General features: G+C 40.1%; 1 protein-coding gene across 1 annotated transcript; it reads left to right on the plus strand.

Moving 5' to 3' along the window:
• Window positions 1–1,080: 1,080 nt before the first annotated feature.
• Window positions 1,081–11,756, plus strand: CGA (glycoprotein hormones, alpha polypeptide). Its single transcript, XM_036317526.1, has 4 exons — window positions 1,081–1,394; window positions 9,637–9,743; window positions 10,769–10,953; window positions 11,412–11,756. The coding sequence occupies exons 2-4, from the start codon at window positions 9,644–9,646 to the stop codon at window positions 11,487–11,489; spliced, it is 363 nt and encodes a 120-aa protein (XP_036173419.1). The 5' UTR covers window positions 1,081–1,394; window positions 9,637–9,643; the 3' UTR covers window positions 11,490–11,756.
• The last annotated feature ends 4,737 nt before the right edge of the window (window positions 11,757–16,493 follow it).

A 16,493-nucleotide genomic window follows, 5' to 3' on the forward strand; every position in this document is an offset into this window, starting at 1 on the left:
ATTTAAATGACAGAAATTCATGAATAATGGTGACACCAACAGTTACCAGGAAAACGTGAATGGGTAGTGTAGTCACTGGGAGAGACCATCAGAAGGAGATGATGGAAATGGTTTAAGAACAGAAACAAGTCAATTTATTACAGGTTTTAAATTTCAGAACAACTTTGCTTTCTTTAGCCAATTTCTTTGTGTTAAACAAGAGTTGATTTTCTATTACAAGAATCCTCTAAGCTCTACCTTGGGACAGTTGCTGCTAACACGAATCTAAACCAGTCCCTACAGAAATGGCCTTGAGCTGGGTCAATGGAAACAGGAACCTTTTTAGGATCCTAATCTCTGTGGGGATAAAAGCAGCTGCAGCCAAAGCCTGAGGAGCTAGGTAGGTTTTAGAGAGACACTGTACTGGGAATCTTGGAATTAAATGTCCCACAGCTGACAAGCCACAACACGTTGATCTTCTGCTTAGGAAGAAACTGACCTTTACAAAAGTGAAATAAGAGGGGGCGCCGAAACCGGTTTGGCTCAGTGGATAGAGCGTCGGCCTGCGGACTGAAAGGTCCCAGGTTCGATTCCAGTCAAGGGCATGTACCTGGGTTGCGGGCACATCCCCAGTGGGAGATGTGCAGGAGGCAGCTGATCGATGTTTCTCTCTCATCGATGTTTCTAACTCTCTATCTCTCTCCCTTCCTCTCTGTAAAAAATCAATAAAATATATTAAAAAAAAAAAAGAGGGGGGAACAAGGCACAAATGTTGAGCCACAACTAGTCCTTCTCAGAACTGCATCATTCCTTCTCCCTGCATCCTTATTAAATCCAGATATACCTTTGATTTTTGAAAAGTCTAAACAGGCATGTGTTTTATTTTTCTTTTTCCTACTGGAATCGTGTTGCACTCCTGACAATGCTTTGTATCTGATCTGAAATTTACAGCTCTTCTCCTGCTTTAAGTAAACATCAGGTACTTAGCTAATTAAATGTCAGACCAGTAGGGTCTTGTTTACAGGAAAGTGTCAACTTTCAGGATGTTGTGTGTAAGTCCCGATAAAATTACGTAGAAAATGACTGCGTGCTCTCGTTTCATAGGCTGACCTTGAGGTCATCACCGCCTGAAAATGGCTCAAAACTAAAAAATGATCTAAGGGTTGAAACAAGATAAGATCAAATTGATGTCATGGTAATTACTCGGAGTACCATTTAGTCATTAGGTAGATTTTACTGTTGATCCCTGGGCTTAGATGCGGGTGGGAACATGCAGTTTTTATTTCTCTGCTGGTATAAAAGCAGGTGAGGACTTTGTTTAACTGCAGTTACTGAGAAACCACAAAACGAAGCTAAAATTCTTCAGACCCACAATCAACTATCCTGAACACATCCTGCAAAAAGTCCAGAGGAAGGTAAAGTAAAAGGAAAAAAAATTGGGGGATTTTAATTGAGTGAGGAGTAAAATATTTGAGAATGTAGGGGAGCTGTGCATACACCTTAGTAAAAAGAGGGAGAGGCGTTTACACATTCTCTTTCCAGCACTCATGATTGAACTGGGAGGAAGTCTGTAATATTGTGGTCTATGATCACAGCCTAAGATGTTATCTAACAGAAGCCAGAAACCAAATGTCTCCTGCTGAGATGTGTGAGTGCCTGTCAGTATCTAAAAAATTTCCTCAAGAAATACTGGAGTCATTTGAAAGGCATTCTTCTGAGTGGCTTCCAGGGGTCAGGCAGAGGGCAAGTAGACATTATGTAAGTTGCTGATATTGTTTTATCATCAGTTTTTAAATGACGCATAACTGAGGAAGCCGCCCACTGATAAAGCAGCTCACCTGTTCAGCTAAATGACATAGATCCTGATATGTTTTGAAAAGATGTTCTTGTCTAGATTTGAATAACAATACTGAAATCTCTTGAACAACATCGTTTCCATTTTTTTTTCATAAAATGCTACAAAAATAAGAGTCAGTAGTATTTCTCCAACTATCACTGGTGACCTTGCCATTCGAAATCACTTGCCCAAGTCTGATTGCTTTGTTCAAAAAGAGTTTCTTGGTGTTCTTTCTTAATTCTTCCACTGCTGCCCTTCCTATCTCAGCCTTGTCTTGATTTCCTGCTGCAGTCTCCATTTGAATTAATGACTGAACCAAGGCAAATAAAATCTTTAGCAATTTCAATATCTTTATTGTCTACTAGAGGTCCAGTGCACGAAATTCGTGCAGTGGGGGGAGGTCATTCAGCTCGGCCTGCACCCTCTCACAATCCGGGACCCCTCGGACATCCCTCTGTCAACCTGGGACTGCTGTATCCTAACCACTCCCCTGCCTGCCTGCCTGCCTGCCTGCCTGAACGCCCCTAACCACTCTGCATGCCTCCTCATCACCCCTAACCACTATGCCTGCCCGCCTGATTGCCCCTAACCGCTCACCTGTCTGCCTGATTGCCCCTAACCACTCTGCCTGCCTGCCTGATCACCCCTAACTGCCTCTCCCTCGGCCCCCACCATGGCAGCTTCATCTGGAATGATGTCCAGAATGACATCTGGAAGGTCATTCGGCTGTCTGGTCTAATAAGCATATTATGCTTTTATTATTATAGATGTTAAAGTTGTGTATTTCTTCTGTGGTCATGATATTTGTCTTCTTGATGTTCAAATGCAGTCCTGCTTTGGCACTTACTTCTTTAACTTTCATCAGAAGTCATTTCAAATTATTGTTACTTTCTGCTAGTAAAATGGTGTCATCTGCTTATATTGTTACTGATAGTTCTTCTATCAATAATCAAGGTATAAGTTATTATTACCAAATTCAGTATTGCAGATACTGTGTAAAATGCTAAGTCTAATTTTTTCCCCACATTTTATTACATTTCCCCTAATAGGTTATTTGAATAGGTGTTCTATAAATACCACTTCACAGGGAGAAAGTATCAGGAGAAAAGTAGAGAGGTAAGATTGGGATCCCGTATCTCAGATGCTGGAGGAGAAGTTTTTGTTATAAGAGAGAGCAGTTGTTCCTGTTGTGTAACAAACTACCCAAAAGCTTAGTGGGTAAAACAAGTTATTGTTTGTTATCTCTCAAGGTTCTATGGGTGGACTAGGCTCATCCAGGCAGTTCTTAACATGCGTTTCTCATGCATTTGTGACCAGATAGTGGCTGGGGCTGGAGTCATCTGAAGGCTCAACTGGACTGGTCATCCTGGATGGTTTCTTCACTCATTGCTTCCCATGTGGCATGTCATTCTTCAGGCCTCTCCATGTGGCTTAGCCTTTTTATCCTATGATGGTCTCAGAGTAGTAGCACTTCTTACATGGTAACTGACTTCCGAGAGATGGAAGAAGAAAATTCCAGGTCTCCTGCCATTTTCTATTGGCCCAGTGTTGGTCCTTCCAAATTCTATTGGCCCAGTGTTTCCCCTCCCATATCCTATTGGCCTAAATAGTCATAGGGCCCACCTGGACCAAGTGGGGGTACAAAGATAGACATTCCACTTTTTGATATGGAAGTGGCATGCTCATACTGCAGAGGAAATAAAGGCTAAGAAATATTTTTGTGGCCACTTTTGGGAAATACAAAGCATTGAAAACTTACAGGCAACTGAACAACAAGGAGGCTTCTCTTTGTAGCTCCTCTGCTCTGGTTTTATCACAGAATTAAAATCCTTGTAAGGTAACAGGATTGAGAAATCTATAATCCCGGTTTGTCTCTTCTATTATTGAAAGACTTCAAGGAAAGTCAAATATGTTTTTATGCTTTAGTGCTTTTAACTAAGAATGGTACTTGGTGTATCAAAAGATTGCCTGAAAGTAGCTCAAATAAACACAACAAAATATGGTGCACAAATTTAAAAAGTCACAAGATAGAGACTTATATTACCATAATAATCCTCCACATAAAACTTTATTGGCCTTTGGATGTTTTATTTTTCTGAGTGACAAATTGACACTATCCAATATTTCATTCCTGATAAGTATATGTTACTGAAATGATGTTAATTTTAAAAATTGGGTATTTTAAAACAATAAACCTTTGAATTTCTCATTTAAAACAATGTTTCATGTTGCATAGAGTTTGTCCTATCAACATTTTTTATTGATTTAGTATGAAGACAATTTTAAAAAATGCTGATGTGCTTGGAAAACCAGAAGGGTGATAGAAAAACCAAGACTTGCATTACAAGATTATGTAAACATTGCAAAGTGCCTTTAAATAACAATTAAGGTAGAGAGTAAATATCTTATTATAAGTCCCTTAAATTTAGTTAATTAAAAAAAAAACTTTGCAAAACGTGATTATTATAAGAATGGTCATAAAGAAATTGAAATCATTTTTATAATTCTATGAACCTTTCAGTTTTCTTCTAGATACTGCCTGTTTTAATTTATTTTTTAAAATAAATATATATTTTTTAAAATATATTTTATTGATTTTTTACAGAGAGGAAGGGAGAGAGATAGAGAGTTAGAAACATCGATGAGAGAGAAACATCGATCAGCTGCCTCCTGCACATCTCCCACTGGGGATGTGCCCGCAACCCAGGTACATGCCCTTGACTGGAATCGAACCTGGGACCTTTCAGTCCGCAGGCCGACGCTCTATCCACTGAGCCAAACCGGTTCCGGCTAAAATAAATATTTTAAGGTCATCTTTTGTTCTGTTCTTCTTTATGGAACACCCGTTTGTGAATGCATAGCTATGCTGTATAAGCTATGCTGTGTATTTCCCTTGTCATGGGACTCCTTTTTCACTTCTTTTCTCTCTATTTCATCTGGAAAACAAGTTGGCTCCCTTTTAAAATTTTGTGAAGGCACAAAACAGTATTAAGTGATGGATAAGCAGAAATCCTAATCCAAATACTGCTGTTGAACTTGTGTGATTTCACTTGGCCTTATTTTCCTCTGGATACCAGGGCACTTTGGGGACAAACTATTTGTCCTCTACTTTCTGGGGAAATTATGAGGACGACTGAATACATGAAGGTCCTGCACAAATGTCAAAACAATAAAATACATGTTCTTTGTTCTCATTAGTTTTTCATCTCTCCATCTTCATGTACCCAGACTATCAAGGCTCTCAGTGTCTACAGATGCATTTATTATAGCATTCATCACTTTACCTTGTAGTTATTTGCTTTTGTATCTGGGTCAGATAGCAGGAAACATTCATATTTGTATTACTTATACTTTGGCACAGTGCCTGACATGTAGTAGGTAATTATTCCAAGTTTCTAAATCTTCCAAGTGTTCAATTTGGATCTTAAATTTGGCACTTAACAACACTGAACGCTTGTCAAATTACCCTAAACTCATCTTTTTAAAATATATTTTATTGATTTTTCACAGAGAGGAAGGGAGAGAGATAGAGAGCTAGAAACATCGATGAGAGAGAAACATCGATCAGCTGCCTCCCGCACATCCCCCACTGGGGATGTGCCCGCAACCCAGGCACACACCCCCGACCGGAATCGAACCCGGGACACCCCCCCCCCCCCCCCCCTCCGCAGGCCGACGCTCCATCCACTGAGCCAAACCGGTTTCGGCCTAAACTCATCTTTTTATAAGAAAGAGAACACTAATTCTCCATATCAAAGAATGGATGAGGGATTTGAGATGGATCTTGGGAGTGTTGACGAGGCTCTCCTAATCCATCTCCCCAATCTCTCAGATATTCCCTATCTACCTTGGAGAAAACTATCAGTGAAGGTGTTAATAGGTCTCAAGGTCACTCTAGTGCCTGGGAACAATGTTTGAAGGGCTTTTTGGAAAAACTAGGAACCTGGAGGAGGATTATTGAAGTTGGGGGCTGGAGCATGGAATGATGGAGACACTCCCTGCCAGACTGGTGGTTCAAAACATGCCACAGAACGAGGTAAAAACTCACTCACTGCAACTAGAGTGCATGAGTAAAGAAAACTAGTAGACATGGCCATTCCAAGCTGAATTTCCTGACCACGGACCCCAAACTCTTTAAATTCGTGCACCCAGAGACAGAGGTGATCACTTGGTGGGAGGCAGAGGTGAGCCTGCTCAGGGGTCTGCTCCGCAGTTGGTGGTGGAAAGGAGGATCTCAAACATTCTACTCTCCCTTGTGACTTTCCATCTTCAAACCTTTCATCAGGCTGAACTATTGCTGTCTTCTCTGGACCAGGAAAGATGCTAAAACTTACAGGCCTATTTTCTGTTTAACTGTAATGGAATTATGGAATTTATGAAATTGGTGAGGAAGTGACAGTCGGACACTGTGAAGTTCAGGAAAAAGTCTTTATTAAAGCAGCACTGCTGGTTCAGGGGACCCTAAGATCCAGACCCTAAACAACCTGGACAATGAGATTTTCTCTCTCTATATATTAGAAGGGTTAAAGAGAATAAAACGGGGCAGAGAAAGATTTATTGTGCTCAGCAGATATCTTGCAGAAAGCTTGCAGCCTTGAGCACAGCATAGCTCAGATAACCAGAAGATACCTGACATGGGAGGAACCAAGGACAGACCAGATAATTAAGAAGGGGCAGTGACTAGACTATAGGCTAACAAGAATGTGCATTAGGGATATTAATTAACTTAGGTACAGAGTTCCTGCTAGTCTCCTATATTCTTTCACAAATGGAGTTAATTATCGGCTAGCAAGAGAGTGCAGTAGAAAGCAGGTTACTGGGACTAATTCAGATTGCTAGCCCCCAAAATGTCTTATGCTCCCCATTATAACAATTATTGAATACTTATCTCATGCCAGACAGTATGCTGGGGATTAAAGGCTGAACTTTCAAGGTTCCCTTTCATTAATTGCTGTTCTCTGGAGGTGCCTACTCTTCCCCTCCTTGGTAGCTAGCTGGGTTAGATGAGGTAATGAGGTGAACTATTAGGTTAACCCTCTAGAAGTCAGTTAGATTTAATCTGTTTTGTTAAAGAATTATGCCTGTTATCCTAGCAGTCATCTAAAAAAATGTGCTATGAGTAAGCTGGGCTTCCTGGTATGGAGAGTAGAGATGAGTCACCCCATCTATCACACCATCAGAAAAACGGAAAACCTCCCTCTCTGGCAGTGGGGACCAATGGCAGCATCTTTGTAAGTGAAGGGCAGGGTGTCACATTGCACCAGAACACTTACGGTCTCCTTGGAACAATCTTTATATATAGGTATATGTACACACATACACACCTATTTTTCTATCTAATGTAAAAAACACACATCAAATTTGCCTTGAGGTTTTTCAATAATGGGATAGGCCAAGATTATAGATTTCTCAATCCTGGCACTTTTTAAGGATTTTTGTGTGTGATACAAACAGAGCAGAGGCGCTTCAAAGAGAAGTCCCCGCACTATTCATTGCCCATGAGGTTTTACTGCTATGGCAGGTTGTACTTTCCAAAGATGGCCACAAAAATATCTGTCAGCCTACATTCCCTCTGCCAAGATAGACACTCGCACATCAAAAAGTGGTGTGTCTATCTTTGTACCTCATATGTATATGTGTGTGGATATATATATACATGGGCAGCTCCTTAAAGGACTCTGAGGTAGATGGGCTCTGAGAGGGAAGAAAGGCTGTACAGGACAAGTTGAGAAAACACAGTTTCTTGGATTCACGTCATCCTGATGTGGCAGGTGGCAGGAGCTCAGGGCATGTTCAGTGGACGTTAGAAATGGACTGAGGGGTTGAATGCAGAGAGTCTGTGGTGTCTACTCAGAATACTAAGAGGCTGTGGTTAGCAAATCTGATTTAGATTGTGCATATTTTTCAAAATAGCATAAATCTCAGCTGAATACTATTTTTCCTGCCCTGGTTTATAATGTTTTTCTTTCAGTTCCAAAACAAAAAGACATAAAGGTGATTAGCATGATAAAAACATTTTTAAAAATGTTTTCAAAAACACCTAGAATTTAAGGGTTAGTCCTTTTCTGCTTGGTTAATCTTATTTATTTACTTATTTTTAAATTAAGACAAAGCTGTTTCTGTTGTTCAGCAATACGGACTTGGGTGCTGTTCTTTTCAATCTTCTCTTTCCTTTATCATAAAGCAAATTCTAAAATGTGGATTGACTTTATGCTTTCACATTCAGCAATCTTGTTATAAATGTTTTTTCCTGAATTAATTCTGATATATGTTCACTGCATAATGCTGAATTTTCATAATATATGAGCTGCAATATCAAAGCACAAAAGTGGTGCAAGTTTAAAAAGGAAACCACTTTTAATTCTGAAATTTTCCTTGTGGCTTTGTACATCACTTAAGCAGTGGCTCTCAAACTATTTGGTCTCAAGACCTGTTTATGCTCTTAAAAATTATTGAAGAGCCCAAATATCTTTTTAAAATTAAGTTATATTCATCAATATTTACTGATTTAGAAATTATATCAGTAAAAGTTTCAAAATACTTATTCTTTTAAGAGCAAGAACATCAAACCCATCACATGTTAACGCAAATAACATATATTTATAATAAAAATGACAATTTCCAAAACAAACAAACAAAAAACAATGAGAAGAGTGGCATTGTTTCATCTTTTTGCAAAAATTTAAAAAAGACTGGCCCAATAGAACATAACTACATTCGTATGTGTTTCTTTACTTAGTCTGTTATAATATCACACCATGTAAGCTCTAGAAAATTTCTTTGAACACACACGAGAGGATCAGAGTGAAAAAGGCGAACAGCAGCTTAGTATTATTATGAAAATCATTTTAACCTCTCAGACCACTGAAAGTGTTTAGGGCCCCCAAATCACACTTTGAGAACCACTGACTTAGAATATTTATTTGTTAATTATGGATGAAGATAAAACCAATAGTTACTTGTGTATAAGTACATACATCAGATAGAAATGATGTGCATATGTTTTAGCCTTATCTGCACTCATACAGCCTATTTTTCTGTATTATAAACTGTTAGTTTTACTATTTGACAAATCATTCTTATGAGATATAAACATCTAGCAAAACCATGGTCTTATATGTCAGTCTACATGAAAAAATAACTATAAGTTTTGACTCACATGCATTTTTAAATTTCATTCAGAAATGTCTTTTTTTTTTTAACTTTTTGTTTTGAATAAGTATAGACTTAGAGGAAGTTGCAAAAAATGTACAGGGAAGTCCTGGATACCCGTTCGCCAGTTTTTTCAATGATAATACCTTGCTTAATTACATAGTACAATGAGAAAGCCAGGAAACTGACATTGGTACAACCCACAAAACTTATTCAGATTTCACTAACATTGTGTGTGTGTGTGTGTGTGTAGTTCTATGAAATTTTACCCATGTATAGATTAGTGTGACAACTACCACTTCAAGATACAGAGCTGTCCCATCACCACAAGGATCCCTTGTGCGACACCCCTCATCTCCCTCCCCAACACTAACTACAAATAAGGACAGTGAGGCTTCTTTACAGGACATTTAAAAAGGAAAATTTATTGTTGCTGTCATTAAGCCCGATTCTACCAGTTGATGTGAGAAATGAGAAGATGCAAATTTCCACCTCTTCCCAAAAGACAAATTGTTGTTTTATACATGACTTAAGCGTATGTGGGAGCTGTAAGCAGAGGGATCCAGGCCCTGATGACTGTTATTAGTAGCACTGTTAAAACTACTGATTGTTGTTATGACTGATAAGCCAATTTTAGAGTTAACTTTTCCCCCCATCCTGTTTTGCAGAAGAGCCATGGATTACTACAGAAAGCACGCAGCTGTCATTCTGGCCACATTGTTTGTGTTTCTGCACATTCTCCATTCCTTTCCTGATGGAGAGTTTACAATGCAGGGTGTGTGACCTAACTTGCATTTGCAGTAATAAGAAAACCAGATGTACATCAATAACTCCACTAATTATATATCTACCTCCTTTTCACATGTGGTAAATCCTGGCTGCTGGATACATATCCAGGAACTTGCAGATTGTGAACATAAATTAAATTATGTTCTAATGAAAATGATATCTTACATATCTATTTAAATAGCAGCCTGTATATTTTCATCTGAAATACATTCCTGATTATTCTTTATCTGAGTTTTATAAGCAGAAAATGTTTCTTATTCAATTTAGCTCAGTTTTGGTGGGTTTTTTTTTTTTTTTACATTTCTCCTGGAAGACTTGAGAAAGATGAAGTCTCACAGCAGTTAATGAGTGAGAAAAGCAAAATCATTTTTTATGCAGTAAATTTGTTTTGCTGTATTGTTTGAAACATTTTATAGAGTAGCTGATATATTTCCATCTGCTTTGAAATTGTGAGCTACTATTGGTTCGAGTTTTTCTCTAGACAAGTGGTAATATTTTAATCCCAGATCCTGCATGCAGATGTCCCCTCTAATATCAGGCTCTCTGCTCTCACCAAACTTGCTTAAATCTGGCATAGTTTTCTCTATCAATATTTGGAGTTTCTTTTGGAAAGAACAATAGTAGATTTTAAAGGGGAAAATAGTTTGCCTTTGGGCAAAATTCTCCTTTCAGATGAGCATGATGTTTTCATTTATCAAACTGTGTTTCCTTATAGGCATACCATTAGTACTAGGATAGAGAGGTCATGCGGGGAGAGAGAGAGACTGCTGCTGTTGAGATTTTCCATGAATATCTGTCAAAATTGTTTTCCCACAAAATAACTCTAATTCATATAATTAGTTATTATGTATGAAGATTACATATATAGTATTCAAAAAGTATTTATTTATTCTAGTCCCAATGGAAAAAAGACTATATACCATGCCATAATAAGGAAAAATTTATAGTTTCTATTTGAATTGTGTTCATATTATTTTATTCTTTGCCTTTTCTTTTTCTTTTTGGCAATAGTTTGCCCAGAATGCAAGCTAAAGGAAAACAAATACTTCTCCAAGCTGGGTGCCCCAATTTACCAATGCATGGGCTGCTGCTTCTCCAGAGCGTACCCCACTCCAGCAAGGTCCAAGAAGACGATGTTGGTCCCTAAGAACATCACCTCAGAAGCCACATGCTGTGTGGCCAAAGCATTTACCAAGGTGAGGACCTAAAGGGCTCCAGAAGCTTTCTAACAGTCTAACCGAAGAAATGTCCCCAGTGCATATTCATGGGGTTTAATGTCAGAGGCATCTAATGACACATCCTTGTTGGGCATTAATGGTGGGAGGGGTTGCATTTGTCCTTTTTAATCAAAGAGTCAGCAACCCTGTGGGTACAGGCTGGTTTTATTTAGAATGAAGAGAATAGGGGCAGAGGTAGTGAGGGGCGGATTGGGAGAGAGTATGATGCTTACACCATGCACATTGTGTGCACTCTCCTTTTAGAGTCAAAATATCAGAATGGGAGAAAATGCAAATCTAGCAAGCATCTATTTAGCTCAGCTGGCTACAGATATTTTTATTTAACAGTTTTTAATTTTGCCTATTGTCTATCTATCTATCTATCTATCTATCTATCTATCTATCTAATTATCTGACTTTGTTTTGTTCACCTTTAGGCCACAGTAATGGGGAATGTCAAAGTGGAGAACCACACGGAGTGCCACTGCAGTACTTGTTATTATCACAAATCTTAAATATTTTGCAAAGTGCTGTGTTGATGGCTGCTGATTTCCTGGAATGGAAAATTAATTTGTTCAGTGTTTCTGGCCTTGTGAGATAACACTCTCCTTTTCCTTACCACGCCGCTTTTGACATGCTTCTAGGATATACTGCAGCTTTATTGCTTTTCTCTATCCTACAGAATAATCAGGAGTTAGTTCTTTTCATTTGGAATGAAATACAGCATTTAGCATGACTATAAAAAGCTGGTTCTGCTGGAAATAAAGTCTTTTAAATCATCATTCTATCACTGGATTCCAATTTTTTTCCTTCAAAGCTTAAAGCTTGTTGATTTTGATAGAATTCATTGAAGGAAGTGAGCCCAGGGGTGAGCGGGAGCCACTTTCACTGAGTGACCTGACCCTGGAGAACCTTCTTCCCACCCAGCCTTCCAGAGCAAGGAACCCGGCAGCCAGTGGGCAAGTTATAAGACATTCCATTGGGATGAGGGAAGAAAACATAAATTGCATTTTTTATTCATTTTTATAGCATCCCTTTGATGGTTGACGAATTTTGTAGAAGTACAGATACATTAGTATGTAATTATGCATATTTGGGGATGCATCAACGTTTACTGGTAGAAGTTTTCAATCAGGAAAAAACACCACCACCACAAAACACTGCCCCAGAGTTTGGGAAAGACAAAATCCTTCCCAACCTGAAGTTTCTATCCACTCGCCTTATGTCTAGCAAAAAAAAAAAAAAAAAAAAAAAAAAAAAAAAAAGGTGCATCTTATTAGTCCCTCGCAGCCAGGTTGTAACTGAATGCGGTGGCTCAGGAAAAGATACCACCATCCTCAACTAAAAATGGGCATTGCTCTGAAATTCCAGCGGCATCAGCTCTCACCTGCCACTTTTAGATCGGAGTGGGAACGAGCAGACAATGAGCCAAGTATTCACTGAGTGTTCACTGTGGGCTAGAGAGAGTACCAAGCACTTTCACTTCGTCTATGCAAATGCTGAAGAGATGACATGCTTCAAAGTCACATTTATTGAGCAGTTATACTTAAAAACAGAGATGGTCCTTACTTTGAGGATCATGGTTGTTACACATTAGGTTATATTGGCTATGAGAGATCAAGGCAACCTAAAAGTTCTAGTTCTAAAGGAGCCTGAAACTAGGGGGAAAATCATTCTAGTCAGAGATAAAGTTTTCAAGAAAAGTTTTCAGTCATCACCAATTTGTCAAGATTCCATTTCTGAGTGAAAAGTCCCTTCTTAAAAGTTTGGTAAACACACCACGTGTCAGAGTAAAAAATTAAAATGAGTGCATGTACTTTTTAAGAAGCACTGAATTGCACATGATCCTAGTACTTCACTTTATAATTCATTTATTTATTATCATTTATTTAATGTCTAGTAAGTGCTGGAAGTTGTTAGATCATGGGGATTCAGAGATATCAGGATTCTCTGGAAGATAAGATTTAGAAAAAATGCAGCTTAATTAGAAAGAATAATGGTGCTGATCATTCAAATATTTAACAGGTATTCATTGAGAGTCTACTATGGGTCAGGTCTTCAGAGCTTGTTTGGATGAGTCAGCAGGAGAAATCCACTGATACACCCTTGACTGGAGTGCCCTCTGGGATCATCCCATTTGACAGAGGGGATGGAAGAAGTAATGAGGGAGGAAGAGGATATCCTCATGGTCAATCAGATCAGCCAAATCAACCCTGGCCTCCCCTCTGGCCACGTGCCAGGCGTAGTGCTGGTCCTGGGAAGGCCAACATGGGTAAGACACAGACCTGCCCTGAAGAAATTCACAGTCCAGTGGGGAAGAGAGACATAAACAAGGAGTTAGATCTAGTGAGGTATCTACTATTGGAGAGGTGTGGACTTTGATGCATAAAGGAAGGGATGGCTAACTCTGTCTGGTCCTTCATAGAGAATTCATAGGGCAGGCGATTCTTGAGTTAGATCTAGATAGATGGGGGAGGGGTTCATTCTAGTTTGAGGAAACAGCATAGGTACATATCCTGAGAAGAGAACCAGTACAATAGTCACAGAATGGTAAGACGTCCAGTGTGACTAGACCAGCCGTGGGCAAACTACGGCCCGCGGGCCGGATCCGGCCCGTTTGAAATGAATAAAACTATTGAAAAAAAAGACCGTACCCTTTTATGTAATGATGTTTACTTTGAATTTATATTAGCTCACACAAACACTCCATCCATGCTTTTGTTCCGGCCCTCCGGTCCAGTTTAAGAACCCATTGTGGCCCTCAAGTCAAAAAGTTTGCCCACCCCTGGACTAGACTGCAGGTAGCTGGTTGGAAGGTTGGAGCTGCAGAGACAAATGGACACCTGTCAAGAAGATTATGCAAAAAAAACAGTGCATTTTATCTAAGACCCTAGCTTCTCAAACTAGAGGGCCTGAGGGTTTCTGAAAGCCACAGGATAAACATGTGCCTTCTTGCAGGATCAATTTTGCTTGACAATTTGAGGGAAATGTTATTTTACTTTCAAAACAAAAACTGATCCTATATAATAAAGAGGTAATATGCAAATTGACCATCACTGCCTCACACAAGATGGCTGCCCCCATGTGGTCACAATATGGCTGTGCCCATGTCATCACAAGATGGCTGCCACAAGATGGCCAGCAGGGGAGGGCAGTTGGGGGCAATTGGGCCAGCAGGGGAGCAGTTAGATGTTGATCAGGCAGGCAGGCGAGTGGTTGGGAGCCAACAGTACCGGATTGTGAGAGGGATGTCCGGCTTGCTGGTTTAAACTGGTAGTCCGACATCCCCCAAGGGGTCCCAGATTGGAGAGGGTGCAGGCTGGGCTGAGGGACACACCCCCTCCAGTGCATGAATTTTGTGCACTGGGCCTCTAGTCTATTATAAAATAGAATGCAAAATTGCAAAAATGGAGTTAAAAATTGTGACTTAAAAAGAAATTTCATGTTGTAAGTAAGGACTTCTGGATCCTGCTCTTCTGACCCTCCCAACCTCCTGGGAGCTTGTTCACTCTTCTTCCATTAGAAGACTTAAGTGGAGGAGTTTGAGAGATTCTATTAAAGGAATAATATGCTCAGCTTTGCACAAACCATTGTGGCAGCAGTAGAGGGTGATCTGAGAAAGTGGGAGACTGGATATAAGATCACGAATCTGGGCCTTTGAAATTATCTTGGCAAGAGATGGTGATGGACTTAGGCAGTGAGAGTGAGGGTAAAAGGAAGGGATGGATTTGGGAGGAATTGGGAGAAAATAAAGAGATGATTGAGGATGTGGCACCTCGTTTTGGGGTGGCTGGTGGATGATTGTGCCAATACTTGGGAAATGGAAAAGTTTGACATGGCAGAAGAAGGGAGATGACAAATTCAGTTGGGGACCTGCAGACTTGAGGCTCTAAGGAGCAGGTGAGCCTTTCTGACAGGCAGCATGTTCAGTGATACAGAGCACAGGAAAGGACTCCAGCCTGGAGGTATAGGCACGAGGAGCACCAGTGGCCGGTGGAATCAAAACCACAAGAGTGGCTAGAATTGCTCAGGAGTATGTGAGGCCATGAGGAAGAGAAGATGCTGGACCACCAAGGATAGATTCTGGACCAGTCTGGCCGAGAAAATAGGTGCTATGTCTTTTGGGATAATTAGACAGCTCTGGCAGGAGCCCTCTCTAGAGAAAAGATTATCATCTCAGAGATATAAGCAGTGAAGAGAGGCAGATATGGAGGCTGAGAATTTTGCTTCAAGTCTATATGTGAAAAATGCCTGAAAGAAGTAATAGAGGTAGAGCCAGCACATGTTTGAGGGGTGCTTCTTTCAGAAAATGTTCTATCATTCGCCTCAGCCGGAGGGCTGCATGAAATTCTCCTGTTTGAGATTCCTTCCTTATAGCTAAAATGTGCTATTTCAGGCACCTTCCAGTAAAATAGCAACACATCTGACTGAGGCAACACACTTGGCCATTCATACCACAAGGTAAGTTAGCGGACCACTAGTCTGTCTGCACTGGGGGGTCCTGGATCCTGGTTACCAGAAAGAGAGGGAGTCTGGTATTGTAAAAGGATAGACCAGAAGCAAGACTTCTGCTATTTTGTAATTGTGTCAAGAATTGACCATGACGAGCAACTCCTAAGTGATCATAAGGATGTCACTGATGACGAGGGCCCAAGGAGGAGGTCAATAAAATAGGGATGGCTCCTGTGCCTCAGCCTGTGTCCTGGGAGTGAGAGGAAAGGGCAGGAAAATATGAGGGAGAGAGAGAGGACAGGGAAGAGAAAGAAGAATGAGGAGGGTATAAAACTTTCCTTGAGCAGAAGGAACATGTGCAAGAGAGAAGATGGAGAGGCTCGAAGGGCTGCTGGAGGAGTCTGTAGCCTCAGAGGAGGCTGACCTAGACTAAAGCAGAAAAAGAAAGTCTTGACTCTCCTTGCTTCCACTTCCCCCACCCACGACTGTCAGAGTCTAAGTCAGTGATGGCGAACCTTTTGAATTCGGCGTGTCAGCATTTTGAAAAACCCTAACTTAACTCTGGTGCAGTGTCACATATAGAAATTTGTTGATATTTGCAACCATAGTAAAACAAAGACATATTTTTGATATTTATTTTATATATTTAAATGCCACTTAACAAAGAAAAATCAACCAAAAAAATGAGTTTGCGTGTCACCTCTGACATGCGTGTCCTAGGTTCACCATCACTGGTCTAAGTAATCACCCAGTCAGGACCTCTAGCCTATATGAAGCTTTTGTGCAAACAGAAAAAGATGCCCTCTCTGGGCAATGCACCTGGAGTAAGTCCTTCATGATGAAATGGCAGAGAAAAGTGGGTATCAATCGGTCCTTAACCCTTGGCGGGGCACCTTTGTGTAATATGCAAACTCTGCAATCTTACATGACAGCCCTGCCCATAATCTCATCATCCTAATATGACCACTGTTGCGATTTGGAGAGATCATATCTTAAATTGGCAAGAATCTTAGTTGACATTGAAGATTCCAAATATCAATATCTTAATTATTCTTATACTGTTGGGA

The sequence above is a fragment of the Myotis myotis genome, unplaced genomic scaffold, assembly GCF_014108235.1.
Source record: "Myotis myotis isolate mMyoMyo1 unplaced genomic scaffold, mMyoMyo1.p scaffold_m19_p_7, whole genome shotgun sequence".
Classification (NCBI taxonomy): domain Eukaryota; kingdom Metazoa; phylum Chordata; class Mammalia; order Chiroptera; family Vespertilionidae; genus Myotis; species Myotis myotis.

Bases quoted from the DNA above. Each gene is read 5' to 3' on its own strand.
- CGA (XM_036317526.1), top strand. From the start codon at position 9,644: ATGGATTACTACAGAAAGCACGCAGCTGTCATTCTGGCCACATTGTTT. The intron at 9,744-10,768 runs GTGTGTGACCTA...TTTTGGCAATAG, and splicing joins TGGAGAGTTTACAATGCAGG to TTTGCCCAGAATGCAAGCTA. The intron at 10,954-11,411 runs GTGAGGACCTAA...GTTCACCTTTAG, and splicing joins TGGCCAAAGCATTTACCAAG to GCCACAGTAATGGGGAATGT.